The 17,541-nt window shown below is 38.4% G+C and overlaps 1 protein-coding gene across 1 annotated transcript; it reads right to left on the bottom strand.

The window, feature by feature from the left end:
• Positions 1–36: 36 nt before the first annotated feature.
• LOC104536232 (structural maintenance of chromosomes protein 1B-like) lies at positions 37–17,224 on the bottom strand (the record flags this gene model as incomplete). The annotated part of the gene is made up of 10 exons (XM_010178794.1): positions 37–178; positions 1,833–1,939; positions 5,278–5,394; positions 6,141–6,278; positions 6,905–7,051; positions 8,051–8,230; positions 10,566–10,751; positions 13,537–13,744; positions 14,736–14,818; positions 17,084–17,224. Coding segments are annotated over 10 exons (1,449 nt in total), but the record flags the coding sequence as incomplete, so codon positions are not given.
• Positions 17,225–17,541: the final 317 nt, after the last annotated feature.

The following is a 17,541-nucleotide window of genomic DNA, read 5'->3' as shown; positions in this document are numbered from 1 at the left end:
ACACACACACACACACACATAGACACACACAGTTACCTTCTGTAGCCTGATAATCTCAGCTTCATCTTTATGCAGGGTCTCCCTCAACTTGCTGACTGCATTTGTCAGTTTTTGGAGATGATCACGATTATATTCCAGCTGAGCGTTTAGACGTGTCTTCTGACTTTCAAATTCCAGTCTAGTTAAGGTACAGTATTTCAAACCAACACTTACAAAGCAGACTAGTAACTGTGATTTTAAGTTATTACAAGATACATTTTCACTGTGACATTTCTATGTTTTCTACTTGAACCCAAAAGTTTGCATACATTTGGATCATCGATTCCACCATACCACATCCTGTGGATATACAGGAAGTTACAAAACCAGTGATAATAGTTCAAAAAACACAATATAAAGATACAGTATGGCCACATTCAATATGGAAATTAACACTACAAATTCAAGGATCTCAGCATGAATTATATACCTGTAAATGATACAGATAGCTGGGCAAAAGCTACACTGATCTGTGTATATATGCAATGTCTGTGCTCCCTGCTCAGCCCCATCAGCCAGCACGAACGTTTATCTGAACCTGTCTCAGTTCGGAGGTGGCAGTTACAAAGCATGAGACCAGAGTTTTTTAAGCCATATTCAGCCTTGCTTATTATCTCTCAACTGGTACCTGTATTCTTTTTACAGGGGTACAATGGTAGAAACTTCTTCACATGCCGCTGTGAGACAGGACTGAAGTAGAACTAAGCAGATGTTTACAGAAAGGTCTCCTCTCAGCTGTTATTGTCTGCTTCTGAGCTTCCCGAATGATTTATTACTGGTGCTGCATCTGATGTTCAGGCAAAAGGGTTGGCCCTACACCAGCTACAGGCTCTTCAGGCCTGGGCAAGAAAGCACCATAGCACAGGTTTAGTATAACTAATGCCGCCTAATTAGGGCACAAGCAAGGCCAAGGCTGTATGTACGGTGCAGTATAAGACCATGCAAAAAGCTCCTCTTTTCATTGCTCAATTACTAACTTTTTTCACCTCACCAGACTTCAGTTCTTGCAAACACAAATAAAAGTTCAAATCATTTCAGCCAGCAGGTGCTTTAACTGCAGCTCAACGCACTGCACTACTACCTCATTGCAGCCCTAGCCAAAAACATAGATTTGGTCTAGTTTCTGAAAACCAGACTCCTAGCAGCTGAAGAGGTGGCTGAAAAGAAAATGGAGTTCAGTGCTAACCAGTACACCTGTCATGTAGAAAAGGTGTATTTTCTATATATAATATCAGGAAATGCTCAAACTATCATCTGCCTAAAAACGCCTGTAGTACAAGGAGACAGTTCATTTTAACGTTCTCATTCTTTAAGGTTTTAATTTGTAGTCCTGTGACATGTGGCTGTTTGAGAGAAATACCACCTGAGGTTACCTATAAGAAAATTAAGATCCTGTTTTCCTTAATAGTACATTCCTACACCAAATCACTGCATCTTACACCCAGTTCTCCTTTAACATTTTGATACATGAGTGAGCCTTCATGTCATCCTCAATCTGCAAGAGCCATTTTTCAGTGTGGATTTTACAAAGCTATACTTAGCTTTATTTTTCTAAAACAGTGCTACCAAAACAGTAAATTTTACCTTTCAATTTTGTTGCAAAATACCACTGACTATTAACTGTCCAAGATGCCCACACCATAGCAGTGCAACTGCTAACTAATCTTTGCAGTAACATAACTTTTTACAGTCTTCTAGGTCTTTAAGGTATTTCCTGTGATGGAGTTACTCATTTATCGGTGTGCTCAATCTAATACAAACCACTTTCTTTACATTTCAATTATAAATACCACCTTCTCTTATCAATCTCTTCTTGTTGCTTTACATTTTCTTGTTCATACACGCGAATATTTTCTATACCAATTTCTTCACAGAACTCCTGGAAAACAGCATCTTCAGCCTTTGAATAAAGAGAAATGATGCAAAAAATGTTTCTACTATTTTGGCACTCAGGGAAGTAAAACATTTAGAGGATCGCTTCATGCTACAGGCTGGATTTTCAAGGTACTTTAAGAAACAGCAAATGAAACTACAGAGGAACAGTCTGTATTTGACATTTTCAAGTAACACTTCCAGTACAAATGCCAGATACAAAGCATGTGATGCACAAGAGGTAACTCTCATCTAAGCTCTTACTGACAGCACCTGGTCACTCCAAAGACAATTAACATCGCGGTATAACCAACTTCCTGTTTCTGTCTGTGGTTCCCAGTCAACTGAAGAAGAAGAGAAAGCTGAATGGTACACAAGACACTCATCAGATACACCATGTTTCTTGGTGTAGATCAGTTCTTCATTTTAATCCTTTCAAGTGATCCAGAAATATTAAATGCTATGTGCCATTTACAGCAAAGCCACAGCAAAAAACCTGCTGAAGAATCTCCCATGTCCTAACTATAGAGTACATACTAACAAAAGCTTCAGCCAAAAACAGTACAAAAATTTTAATGAAAAATTTAAGCAGGCAAACAGGTATGGTGCATATGGCAGGACAGAACAAAGAAACAGCAACAGCATTTAAAAGGAACCCCAATGGACTGAACAAAATTTTAAGAGAACATTAAAGGTCAAAATGTAGTATTTTTATATTGTTTTGGTACGCAGGCCCGTTTAACCAGGTATCAAATACTGCATCAAATCAAGTTATACTATTCAAAGTAACACTATTTTTCAGAAACCAATGACCAGCATTTGGTGTTTTGCTCGTTTGTTTGTTTTGCAGAATAAGCAAAAGAAAAGCTCCCTGGATCTAGAATTCTTATGGGCTAAACACCAATTACCTTCTCAGTGTTTGCTGATGACACGCACCTGCACCCCCTCATGCCGCTACCCCAAGCAAGACAGAATGTGCAGCAGTTTTGGCTTCTTTTTACATGCAGAATTCCAGTCCAAGAAAGACTAATGAGACTAGGTTAGAGGCCAGGATCTAAATTACATACGTACTATACACCTCAACTAACTCCAGACAGTGGTGAGGAATCTTTCTCTAAGAATCTACACTCGCACAATATGCTAGGTGCAGGACTTCGAATTCTCCAGATAAAAACTGCAGCATCCCTTTTCCATAGTTTGTACCAGATTCTTTTGTTTGGCAAGAGTAGGAACGAGGCAGCTTCCAGAGAGAGAAGTAGAGATGAGGTGCTTAATTTTGAGAGGGGACATAGTTATGACCTACTCTAGTAAAACACAGTATGAAACCCCTTTTGGTATCAGAATAGGCTTTACTGCTATTCACTTAGAATCACAGAATGGTTTTGCTTGGAAAACACCTTTAAGATCATCGAGTCCAACCATCGAACCAGCCCTAAGTCTGCCACTAGACCATGTCCCTAAGCACAACATCTGCTTGTCTTTTGAACACCTCCAGGGATGGTGACTTGTGACCACCTCCCTAGGCAGCCTATTCCAGTGTTCTGACAACCCTTACTTCACTGAATGCTTTCAGTCTCTTCACGATAACCATGCTTTTGAATTTGTCAGCTGTCTGTAAGAGCTGTTCTAGGGACCACTTGAAGATTAGAGAATGATAGGGAAAATGAAGTACAAGATGGCAGAACAACCTACAGAAAAAACAGCTGGGAAACCTAACTGTTGGATCACATATCATAGTGAACTTTTCCTGTTGCTGATAAAAAGCAGAAAGGAGTAGGTTCTAATGACAAAAGCTGTTAAGTATCATACCAGATAATGAATTTTTACAAGTGGGGACAGCAAAAGGTCCTTAACCTCTGCATCAGCTAGCCCTCAAAAAAAAAAAAAGAGGGAAAGTAAAGAGGACTCAGTTATATCATAGGTTAGTTCTATCTTCCATTTATTGGACTCCAGATGAATGTAGGCATACAACAGTCTTAAAGAAACAAAATAACCAACAAAGCAAAACACCAAAACAAACCCCAAAACCACAAAATCCAGAAGAACCCAACAAACCTAAAACACTCCCCAAAGCCAAAAAACATCCACCCAAACAAAAATCCCCAACAAAACAGTGGAAAGAGGAATCTGCTGACAACCATCACGCACACCCAAACCATTCTCTGAGGGTAACCAGAGTGCACAGAAGCTAATAAAGCACAGGTATTAGCTACTTCCCAAGAAGAGAAAGGAATCTCCACACTGCTGCTCTTTATCTACTTTTCTAGCATAGAGTGGTGTCAACAGGTCAGCACCTAGACGTGACACCTGCACGGTTCAGAACAAAGCATTCTGGCAGTGCAAAGCACAGAGCACTATTCTCAGCTCCAGAAAACCGATACAGAGCTCTCTTCCTAATGGCACGAGCATGCCTGATCTATTCTGCCTGTGGGCTGCAGAAGTGGGGGGGGTCTTTGCCCAGTGAAAAGATACTGATAGAGCATTTCTATGTAGACACTGAATGGGACCTGCTAGGACTGCAACAAGAATGATTTTCAGAAGGACAGTCACCCATTCAGAGACTGCCTACCTAAGTGGGTGCACAGATTACTGAGAGATTTACAAATGCTATGGGTGCATATAGTTTAGCGTACACATATATGCTGTCACAGACCGACATCATCCAGGAAGACAACATGCCAAAAGAAAGATGAAAGTCTAGTCAGGCAGTCACACGGCATCATTATCTCTCCACAAAAAGGAAAGAATCTGTAACTACAGCTTCTTACAAAGAACTTGGGCATTAGAGTCTGAGAAAGAATAAGCTGAGACTTAAAAAATTTTGCCCTCAGGCCATGAAAGACCTAGAGAGTATTTTCCTGGGATTTGATCCACAGTAAAACTTCACACTGAGAGCTCTAAAGCTGTGAACTTCGATGGATTGTCCCTGCTTAATACAACAACGAGTAAATCTTATTTATTAGCACAGTACGAAAACATGGGAGAAAACCAACCCACCTTCTTCAAAGTCAAATATTTTCTATGTCAAATAAAATTACAGTGTATATACTAAGCAAAGCTTAATCTAATATTCAAGTAGTAGACAGATTTGATTGGTTGGGTTTGTGTTAGCCATATAAAAGTCACAGAATTTTAAAGAAGTTGCTTGTAAACCTATGATACATAAAAACTAACATCCAAGTGCATTTCTGTTCACAGTTACCTTGGTAAGCAATGTAGAGAATGTGGGAAGAGTAACTTACAACCCTTGTTGAGAAAGTAGTTTTCAAAGTTAAAAGTTGTCCAAGTTGTAAATGTATCAGGAACAGAAAGAAGTTTCTGTAGGATAACAGCATAAACTGTCACGATCATGACAGAAAGCATTACCTCATTAATTTTTTTCTGAAGTTCTTCTATTTTTTCTTTTCTTTGTGCTATTCCTTCATTCAGCATTTTATGCTGAGACTCAATATTCACCACTTCAATTTCCAGTTTTGATTTTTCCTAAACAGAAAGGAAAAATATGTTAATTTTTCTTAATAGGATGGTCAACTTTCTAGAAACTGAAACAGTTCTGTTCCAGACTGTTTTTCTGATTAAAAAAAGTTCTTCTCAAATGTTAATTACACACTATTACTGCAAATCTGCATGCAATGATTACAGTTCTAATAAGCAGAAAAGTTAATTACATCATAAATATGATTTAAAGTGCATTTTCACTTACAGACTTATGACGGCTACTAAATGATAAACCAAGCTTACCAGAAACTAAACTAGAAAAGGGTAGATTTAACTAGAAAAGGGTAGGTTTAGGTTGGATATTAGGAAAAAGTTCTTCAACATGAGGGTGGTAGATCACTGGAACAGGTTGCCCAGAGAGGTGGTGGAGGCCCCATTCCTGGAGATATTCAAGGTCAGGCTTGATGGGGCTCTGAGCAACCTGATCTGGTACCACTGTCCCTGCTCACTGCAGTGGGGCTGGACCAGATGATCTTTAAAGGTCCCTTCCAACCCAACACATTCTATGATTCTATGAAATTCAAACTAAAAACCTGTAACAGAAAAGCCTTATGTGAATTAGTAATCTTGTTTTTTTATATTTTATCAATTCCTCACTCATAATGGCTGTATGTTAAACTTAAATTGAATTTAAAAAACTACGTAAGGAAGAAGTATTCACCAGTAATTACAGCTTAGGTTAAAAAAATACAGGTATTAAACATGAACATTATAAAGGCTTAGTACTATACCGCATAGAGATTAGCAAGATGTTTCTTTTTGATAAGCTCTAATTCACTCTGTGAATATTTAAGTTGTGTCTGAATTCCGTGGCACTGAACAAGCAATTGCTTCAAGTCAGTCTCCTTACGTCTGATCTTCATTAAGTCCTAGAAAAATATTACAATGGGAGAAGAAAAGGCATTTTAAACAAAAGGTGGCATTTTTAAATTACTCATTTTCCACATCCATGCACTACATAAAGCCAGCCTCACTGACACAGGCTCCATTCAAGGTAAATGCTGATAGCACCGGTCATATTCAATAGTAATTTTGTAACATATTTATTTCTCAATAGAAAGCATATGCTCACAAATTCCTAAATTCCTACTCTATTCCTCCTCCAAAATAACTAAAGGCACGACAAATCATTTCACACGGAAAAGATTTTGGTTCATGCATTTATTTTCATGCTGACAGAATGTTATAATCTTTTTCACTAAGTCTTCAGGTACTTTGAACAGCAGCTCTTTTTCCTTGAGGGTACTTATAACCACAGTGCCGTCCTTGTTCTCTACATCTACAGTATGTGAACCAACCCACCAGCTAAGGATAGAGATCCACAGTTGATTATTATTAACTAGAAGAGGACAAACAGCTATTATGTCCTGCCTGCATCTTCTAGACGTTCTGAAAATCACCTTTTATGTAATCATCTTCCCATAACTGAATTAAACTACTCACAACTTTTATTCCTTTATGTCTTTTGGAGTTAAGTGCTCTTTAAGAGACCTACCTTCAACTCATTAATCAAGCTATCTCTTCTTTCTTTCATTTTATTAATTTCTTTATCATCCCAACATCTAGCTTTAAATCTCAAATCACTCGATCCTCCAGAAATCACGCCAGATTTCAAAAATAAAGTTCCATCAAGAGCCACTGTCTGGAAGAAAAGGAAAATCTGAACACAAAGCAGCCAAAATAGCCCATGACCTAGTGGACCAAGATAAAGTAGTTAAACAAATGACAACCACATTTTAGTTGGACTCCCAATTTTTTTTCCTGTTCCAAACCTGCTAACATGAGATACATAAAGCCACAAAGAAGTCCGTTGTTCCTTGGCACTAGTCACATTTTGGTATTATTACACCTCATCAGAAAAGGAAATGAATTGTACAATTTCCTTGTATTTAGGAAATTAATATGAGACATTTGTGTATACACTGGCAACATAGAGGGTTATGCCTGGCTCAGTAGAGCAAACCAAGCAATGTGATACTGGAGTGAAGGAACACAGCTTGTTTGTAAACAGAAAGCGTAACTGTTAGTAAAGACCGTGGGTGTTTCTGTGATCTAACTGGATTCCAAGTAAACATGATTTCACACTCACCTTCAACTTAAAGCTGTTTTAATCAAGATTTTAAAACGTTTGCTAAGTGCATAAAAGGGCTCTACAGATTGTGACAGCAACAGAGATACAGATAAGAATGAACTGCAGAAGACAGAGAAGCTTCCAATTCTTAACACAATCCACATGTAAGAGATTGTCACATATTTTAAAGGATTTTTGAAAGCACCTCTTCGTAGAAAACCTAGCAAGATAAAGTTTGTATTTTTAAATCAGACAGTTTTAAGAACGAGATTATCCCTCCTTCCTCCTCCTCTTCATCAAGAGGAACACAGCAAGAAACATATTTTGACACTAACTGTCCTCTAATCTGCCTCCTTTTCCCAGGAAATCATGTAATCGTACTACCATATAGAGGAGAATATGACCATGTGAAATATCCGAGGGTTATGTATGTGGGAATAGACTAGACAGCATAGTACCCTTCTGTGTTTATCTGCAATACTTAGTGGGTCATTTATAGAAGAATTTTTTAAATTCCATCAAATACATAGCTGCAATGAAAAATATATACAACAATATTCAGCTTCTTACTTTCAACCTCACTGGTCCATCAAATGCTATTTGTTTTGCTTCTTTAATTGTTTCACAGACCAAGCCATTTCCACTCACAAACTGGATCACTCTTTTCACTTGTGGAAATGGAGTTTGTACAACATCCACCAACAGTTTAGCTCCTTTTATTTCTCTTAACTTCTCGTTGATGGGTTTAACCTGTAAAGCAAGTAAGAGGTGTTTAGAATCCATGCTGTAAAAACAAAGCACATCTAAATCAGAGTGGTCTGGGGACAGGACATACAAATCAACAGGATGAGGGTCTCGGTCACTACAAGGCTAGAAACAGATCTGTCTTCCCCTTCGGTGTATACTACAGTCCTTAAATCTCTACAACCTATTTCACCATGCATGAAATGCAAGCATACTAATGCATGTAGCATGGGGAATAAACAAGATGAGTTAAAGATCTGTGTGCAGTTACAGGGCTACATTCCTCTTTGGATCATGGAGGCACGGTGTGACGTCTCCCACAACTGGAGTGCTGCAGCGGAGAGACAGAAGCTCTGCAGGAAGGACAGGCTGGGAAGACAAGGAGGTGGAGTTGCCTTATATGAGAGAGAACAGCTGGAATGTACAGAGCTCTGTCTGGGGAAGGATGAGCCAACTGAGAGTTCAAGGACTGAAAAAAGAACTGGTAAAGGTACCATTGTAGTGTGCGTCTGCTACGGGCCACTTGACCAGGAAGAACAAGTAGATGAGGCCTTCTACTGACAGCTAACAAGCAGTGTCACATTCACAGGCCCTGGTCCTCATGGGGTACTTGACCCACCCCAATATCTGCTACGGGGACAACACAGCTGAGCATAAGCAATCAAGGCAGTTCCTGGAACACATCACTGTCAACTTCCTCACCCAAATGATAGAGAAGCCAATGAGCAGAGATGCTCTGCTAGACCTCACACTCACCAGCAAGGAAAGGCTTGCTGGTAATGGCAAGGTCAAAGGGAGCTCTGGCTGCTGTGAGCATGAGATAGGACAGTTAAGGATTGTGAGGGGAGCAACCAGGGCAAAAGGCAAACTCACAACTCTGGACTTCAGGAGAACAGTTTGGCCTCTTCAAACTTCTGGTCTGTAGAGTACCATGGGATAAGGCCTCAGAGTGAGGAGGAGCCCAAGAACACTGCTTAACAGTCAAGGATCAACTCCTCCAGCTTTAATAGCAATCATCCCTATGAGTAGGAAGTCAGGAAAAAATGCCAAGAGGCCTGCATAGATAAACACAGAGCTCCTGGCAAAACTCAAACCTGAAAAGGAAGCATACAGAAGGTAGAAGCAGAGACAGGTAACCTAGGAGGAATAGAGAGGTACTGTCCAAACATGCAGATATGGGTTTAGGAATGCCAAAGTGCAACAGGTGTTGAATCAGGGAAGGGATGTCAAAGAAGGGGCCTTTTTAAGTACACAGGCAAGAAAAGGAAAACTAGGAAAACTGTGGGCCTGCTGCTGAATGAAGCAAGGGACCTGGTGACGCAGGATATGGAAGAGACTGAGGTACTGAATTCCTTTTTTCATTTCAGTCTCTACTAGCAAGACTGACTTCCAGGAATCCCAGGTTCCAGAGACCTGAGGGAAAGTCTGGAATAAGACATACCCTTGATGGAACGGTATGAGTTCAGGGAATGTTTAAGCAAACTAGACATACATAAATGCATAAGCCCTGATGTGGCACAACCATCAGTGCTGAAGGAGCTGGCTGATGTCACTGCAAAGCCACTCAATACTCTCTGAATGACCATCACAACTGAAAGAGGTGACTAAGGACTGGAGAAAAACAAGTATCACTCCTGTGTTCAGAAAGGGGCAGGAAAGTCAGGGAACTACAGGACAGTCAGCCCCACCTCGATCCCTGTGAAGGTGATGGAGCAACCAATTCTAGAAACCATTTCCAGGCATATGAAAAAGAAGAAAATCCTGGAGGAGTGGTCAGCATGGATTCACCAAGTTGACCATGTTTGACCAACTTGATAGCCCTCTACAATGAAATGAGTGGGCTGGAAGATGAGAGGAGAGCAGTGAATATTGTCTACCTAGACTGCAGAAAGTATTTCAACACTGCGTCCTATTAGATCCTCATAGAGAAGCTGATGAAATATGGGTGGACTGAAAACAGGCTGAACAGACAGGTCCACAGGGTGGTGAATGGTGGCACAAAGTCCAGTTGGATGCCATTAACTAGCCAAGTCTATACTAGGACCAACCCTGTTTAACATCTTCATTAATTATCTGGATAATGGGGCAGAGTGTACCCCCAGCAAGTTTGGTGATGATACAAAACTGGGAAGAATGGCTGATATGCCAGACAGTCATGCTGCTATCCAGAGGGACCTCAGCAGGCTGGAGAAATGGGCTCACAGGAACCTCATGAAGTTAACCTCATAACTGCTTTGCCTTAACACTTAAAACCTATTTTTGTTAACCTTAAATGAGACAATATCAAGATTCACAAGTGTATTGACTTGTCGATGACACAAAAAAGAAAAAACGTACTTACATCAAGGTAATCCAAAGCAAGAAAAGTTTCAGGTTCAGCTCGTTCTTGTTTCAGGAACTGAATGCAATCTCTTGCTGTTTTTTCAGTGGCAACAACAATAGCAGTCATGTATTTGCTGAATACCTTGGTAACAGCAAGCTGGTATTTTTTATGAATGGGATGGCACAGGTCCAGCAGTCTTCCAAACTGAAGATAGAGAGAAATAGTAACGTGTTACTTTAGATACCAAATAATACTTCTGCATACAAGATACGGAAGCAGTAAGAAGAGAATGTGTTATATATCTACCAGCTGCACTCTGTTACAATAGCTGTACGTCAGAAAAAAATAGAAATTGTAGCAGTCATCAATCCAAACAGCAAAGTACACCTCCAAAATCTGAAGAGATGTGATTTTTTAATGTGAGGTTACGGTTATATATCTCAATGTTTTATCCACAATCTTTAGCATACACTTCTAGAAGTAGGACAGAGTGCCAACAGCGAAGCTACCCAAGCATCTTTTTTGGAGAGAAAGAAGGCGTCTAACACACCGTAAGATCTTTGAATGACAACACGAGCTTAAATAAATAGAACTGTCAACTGAAACATGGTAGCAAGAGAGACAGTATTCCAGTCTCAATCCCAGAAAGAAATTCCTGCTTACTTTAGTACCATAACAAGAATAGAAGCTGCTTTTCTTGTACTCCATAGTCCTAATTATCAAGCCTGTTTTGCCACATACAGAAATAACAACTCCATAGATAAAACTAATTCATTCTTTGCTGTACATGCTCTCTAAAGATATTTTGTTCCATTTCTGTAACTGTAGGTACAGCTGACGTTTCCCTGAATCACTAAAGCTACTAATGCACATCCTGAACATTATGACCTGTACATTTATGCATGAACAATTTTTCTGCTTGTTGACATACAGCTAACTGGTCTCCTTTTGCATATCTACAGTTTTACCCTTACCAAATTTAAACAAATTATGTAAGTGATAGGTCATCCACAGTTTTATCTCACAAATTATATATTTGAGATAATTTCCAGTAGATCAGACCACAGCCTACTATGATCTACTTTCCTACCCTTCTCTTGACAATGTTCTCCCTTTTCTGAAAAAAAAAATAAAAAATAAAAAAAGCAGAAGCAACGGTAACATCCAACACCACAAACGTCTTCATTTAGTTTCCTGGTTTTCTCACACACTTTCATCTATTGGGATGTTTCTACCTGCAGCTCAGACACATATTTCAGACATACAAAATTATATTTTTTCAGACACAGGCATTTAAGTCCAGATGAAATGCCAGATTTCTACGAACACAAATATTGACAGCCCAACTGAATCTGTAACAGCTGCAATCTTGCCAATTAAAACTACCAATGTAGGAGCACCATTTCAAAACCCAAACTGCAGAAACTGTAATCAGCTGTAAATTTAACTTTGTTGATCAGATGAATCCCCAGAAATGCACACATCGCTCATACACTGGCAATCACATTGCTGCATGGCTATTCCAGTACCTGGAATGCTCACCAACCATTATCAGAATGTTTTAACAGAAGAACAAAAACTTGAAAATGGATGCAAGAATTAGACATCTAGAAGCAGTCTGCCATTTTTTGCCTATGAAATCCAGAAGATCAAGATATCGTCCAGTTCTGCCTGAGTACTTAGTACCAGAAGATGAAATGTGTCATGACCTCTTCCAACCTGAGACTTTACTTGGATTGTGTTCAGCAATCTGGAATAAGTACACCAGGACATAAGGAGTAGCTCAGAAACAACTCTGTTGCCTCATATGCTGCTGTTGGGAAAACTATTGCAGGAACAAGGGTAGCTGAAGCAGATGTTGCTACGACTTCTGTAATGGGTTAATTTATGTAACCAGTTTGACTTATCTAGTTTTTATTTGTTAGAAGCCATCACATCTGCAAGTACTCTTAAATTCGCAGCTCCTGAAGGAAAATGACAGAGAATATCCTGAACACCAGCTAAGCCAGATGCAAAGATTGAGAAAAAGAGATACACCAATTATTTTTTAATTTTTTTTTTAAATCTTGTTAACATGGATGAAAAAATTCTGTGGAACAGCTGAAAAGCAAATTTTTTAACCGTTTGATAAAACAGGATCAGACACCAGATTCTGCAGAGGTTCTGCAAAAGACAAAGAAGCAACGAACAACTGAAAACATTTTATTTTTTATGTTCTTATGGCAGCACTTGGAAGCAGAGATATGTCACCTGCTACACATTTAAAAACAAAAATCCCAGCTTGTACAACTCAACTGACTGTGTATATCAAAAAATGACTGAGTATACTAAAATAAAGTCAGAGACCAACTATTCAATTGATTAGATTTATTAAAACATTCTTATTTGGAATGGCTTCCAATGCTGGAGGAAATATTTTAAAGAGTCAATACAAAGATGTCATTATGCTTCATAAAAAAAGTCAATGTCTGCTGCGAATTCAGAATCAATAAAACACTCGATGGCATTACTGAATAGTAATTTAAGTAAAATATGGCAACTGATAACTAAAGACAGACCACTCCGTAACACAAAAATCTCACGCTCCTAAGAAAAACTAACCTTTGGAAGAAGTATTCTTCATGGAATAAATGGTTTCATAGCTAAACTGACCATTTATTTGCTCAAAATAAGCAAGTGAAAAATATGTTCGAGGACAGAAGAAAACAAAACCAAAAAGCAGCAGCAAATAAATCAGCCACCACAAAACCACGAAAGAGATCAAAACTCTTCTTTGATGTAAGTAATAATCTGTAAACTATAAAATTCTAGAAATGGTTAAAAATATGCTATTATTCTTTCAGTAATACTGTTTCACCAAGTACACTCAAGAAAGTAGAAAGCTTCAAATTATACGCAAGACAGTCCAATTTAGCTGTTCACTCAGTCTAAGGCAGAACTATAAATCTTAAATCTAAAATATGGCATTGAAATGAGGTTATTCAATTACCACAAAGTCTGGATAGAGTCTTTTGAGACTTTCTAGGACCTCTGCTTTCATTTGCTGACGCCTTCCTTCATGGTAATCAATTTTGGCATTTTGCAGTTCACCAACTATTTTGTTCAATTCTTCATTCACTTCAGCCGTTCGTACTGTTGAATTTTCTATTTCCCTAGTCAGCACTTCCTCTTGCTGTTTTTTCTCTGCTAATGACTCACTTTAAACAGAAGCAAAAATAGGAAAGCATTTTACTATTTCATTTCTACAAGCTTTTAGCTAATGAAGTCATTCTGTGGTCACAGACTATGAAAATCATTAAAGATTTTAAATATCCATAAGGAGCTACTTCTTATACAAGTTGCTTTCTGTAGTATAAGCTATTTTTAAGGTTTCAAAATTGAGTTCAAGTGAGAGCTTTAGCCTGTGTAACACACAACCATAGTGTTCTATCCTCCATCAAGAAAAGGTCTGATATTGTAAAACTAAGGACTGAGAATTCTCATGCAAAATTATGACTCACTTTACACATTTACCAAAGTCACTAAGGCTCTACAACTCCTTAATTAAATTAATTTTGTATCACACCCAATCACAATGAGTCTGCTACTCCTTGTCCACAGCAGAACTTTGCTCAGTACACAGACAGTGTTAAGCTAAAGCACACGTTACAGAGGCACAGGAAAAGACAACTTGGGAAAAAATCTCTGGAGCTCACAGACTCTGACCTCCTGCACATAATGCAGTCTCATGTCAAAGTTGCTCAATGAAGGGCTTATATACATTATTTCATGAAGAGTAAAAATCAGGCAGAAGAGAACACCCAGGAAGCAAGAACTGAGCTGTGCTTCTAATACCCAATATAAATATTAACTGTTTCCTAGAGCAGCACAACTACAGAACTGCCCTGTTCTCTCACACAGAATTTGTACATTAATAGACCAATATCCTACCTGTAGTGACATAATTTGCACGCCTACAAGGAATTGCGAGCAGTTACAAAATCGGTTTCAAAGAAAATACGGATGAGTCATCATACTTTATTTTGACCGCAAAAGTAACTGAAATATTAATTAGAATTAATAAGATTTCTAATTCTTATTAAAATTGGAAAGAACAGAAAAGAATTAGAAACAATTAGAAACCTGCTGTTAATTTGAAAATGTATAATATGCAAGAAATCTAATTAACTTTTGATTTTTTAAACATACGTGCATATCTTGACATATTCTTCCAACTTCTCTATTTGTTTTTCATGCTCTTCTATCCGTTCCACAATCTGTTTTATGTTTTCCTATGCAATCACAAACAGAATGTGTTAAAAACCAACCAGAGGAAAGCAACAGTTTTACAGCAAGATGTAAAGCTCTTAATTCAGAACAAATATTGAAACAGATCCTTTTCTGCCTTGCTAGTATTTCATGCTGAAGTAATAGCATCTCTTTTTCGATAGTAGATGCCAAATTGCACCATGAAAATGAAATAAAAATTATTTTATCAAGGCCATTACTGGATTTTTATTTTTACTGTCTGGCTACACTTCACAGAAAGCCTCTTGAGCACAAAGAATCATGACACCACTGAGTAAAACAACTTTAAACATCGTGTTAGTAAATTGTAGGTGTTAAAACAAAAAAAGTGCTTCTCTTGGCTCAAGATTAATAGCAGCTTTCTCCTACGGATAGATTAAGTTGACATAGAGGTTTCAACCTGACACAAGAACATTGTACTAAAAACCACACCAACAGTGAAACAAATATTTTCAGTTACTCAAATTGAATAAAAATACATTAAATAAAGCAAATTAAAGGAAAAAAATACTGCGATCCGCTAACTTTATTAAGCCTTAATTTTACTTCTGACATCCTTGTGACCTTTTGAATAGCTCTAGGGGTGGTGAGTCCACAACCTCTTTGTGCACCCATTTCAATGTTTGACTATCCTTTGGATGAAATAGTTTACCTAATAGCTATTCAGAATTTCCTGCGTTCTAAGTTGTGCCTGTTGTCTCCCATCCTATCACTGTGCACCTCAGAAATTGTGGCTCTGTCTTACTGATAACCTTCCATTAGGTAACTGCAGACAGCAATACGGTTTCCTCTTCATTCCCCCTTCTCCAGGCTGAGCAGATCCAGTTCTCTCAGCCTCTCCTCATAAGCCAAGGCACTCCAGTCATGGCCAGCTTGGTGGCTCTCTCCTAGACTCACTCCAGGATGCCAGTATCTTTCTTGTACTGGGGAGCCCAGAACTGGACAGAGCATGCTAGATGGGGTCACATACATGCTGAATTGTGAAGAGTGATCACCAAATATCAGTAATACAGTTAAGTAATGCCAACTTTCAATGGTCCGACATGCAGTTTACAAATTCTCAAGTTCCTTATCTCCTTCTCAACAGTAAATGGGACTTGCAGAGTTTTAGAAGCAAAAGCAATAGAATTAATTTCACTTCTAGTTACTAACCAGGTCTTCCTGGTAACTGGTACTTCAAAAGAGAAAGTAGTGTTATATTAAGAGCAAATGGATTTACAAGTATTAACTTAGATACCATGGCAAGGATGACTTTACATCCTCACAGATACACAGTAAAATACAGGCTTTTCCATACAAGCAAGTTTATATTTACAAGACTGAGGTGTTACCAATTCTAGAACTGGTAAGGTATCATCTGATGGATTTTTAAGTTTTCAGAACATAAGACAGTCTCCTTCAAACCTTGACTCTGTAACTAAATGGTGACGAAACGCATGTTGCTTCCCTAACTTCTTAGCAGGTGACAAAACTGCAAGGTTAGCATAGTCTAAAAAAAAAGTAAAAAACCAAAAAAACCCTAATAGGACAAGGTTTCTAGCAAAAGACAGATCATCAGCTAAGCTTCTGTCCTTTCTACCCCTATCAGAAGCATCAGGTGAAGCTGAACGAGTTGGGAAATAATTCTGCTAAAAGGGAACAACAGGCATGGTGACCAAGTCATAGTGAAAAATGTTAGGTATTTTATCATTACATGCTTGGATCTGCAATGGTAAAAGAAATCAGAAGCAAAACAGCAGCAATGATCTGTATTCACACCAAATACCCTGCCTCTAAGCGCAATAGAACAGCAGACATCAAGGAGATTTTTCCAACTACAACAAATACACACAACTGACCTTAAAAACCATCTCAGCAGCAAGGTAGCTGTGATCAAAATGGACCTCTGAAGGGTGGGAGTATCATACAGATACAAAATGGCAGTAAGTCATCTCAGAAAGAAAAACTACTTCCAAAACCAGGAACTGGTTGCAGTTAAGCATATGTTCTGAGTAACAGTAAAGTATTAGAGCCAAAGCTTTCAAAACCAAATCCTCAGTGTGGGCCCACATAACCACCTCTGACCAAATCTAGGAGCCATTTTGCTAAACCTGTTACAATATGAAAACTGAACTAACACTTGCAATGTATCTTATTTGCTAAGAATTTGTTTGTCAAAGCATTTAACACATTTACATAGATACTTTTAAGGGGGGTGGGGAAGGGAGCATTTTTCTCTTTAAAGCACAATTGTAGCTTAGTACAAATACCTCAACTTCTTTTTTCTTCCTCCAATTAAGTTTCAGCCTTTCTTGATCTGCTTTTTCCTCCCAGCGAAGTTTTTCTAGCTGCTGGGTTAGCGTAGCCACTTTCTTTCTTGTTATTTCCTTTAGCTCTTTATAGCGCTCCAACTAGGTAAGTAACAAAAAACATCACTCCACTGAAAATGGGAAGACATGTGTTGTTACAGCATTTGACTATTAATTGCTACCTTATCAAAATTAAGGTTATGAAAACCATCTATGTCTCCAGAAGATCTTTCTAGGTACTAATTGTATTAATCAGGAGTTGTATTTTACCAGAGGAAAATTCAACCCAAAGCCTACACTTAATAGTTCTTGTCTACAGTCTTGTTTTGGACTTCTGATGACTCCTTTTCCAGAAAAGTTTATATACAGTCCTTCACAGTTAATCTTAAGGTTAACACTAAGTTTTTGCACAGCCCCAA

Source organism: Mesitornis unicolor, unplaced genomic scaffold (genome assembly GCF_000695765.1).
Source record: "Mesitornis unicolor isolate BGI_N332 unplaced genomic scaffold, ASM69576v1 scaffold45230, whole genome shotgun sequence".
NCBI classification, from domain to species: domain Eukaryota; kingdom Metazoa; phylum Chordata; class Aves; order Mesitornithiformes; family Mesitornithidae; genus Mesitornis; species Mesitornis unicolor.
The sequence above is the reverse complement of the archived record's forward strand: the minus strand, read 5'-3'. Positions and strand labels throughout refer to the sequence as shown.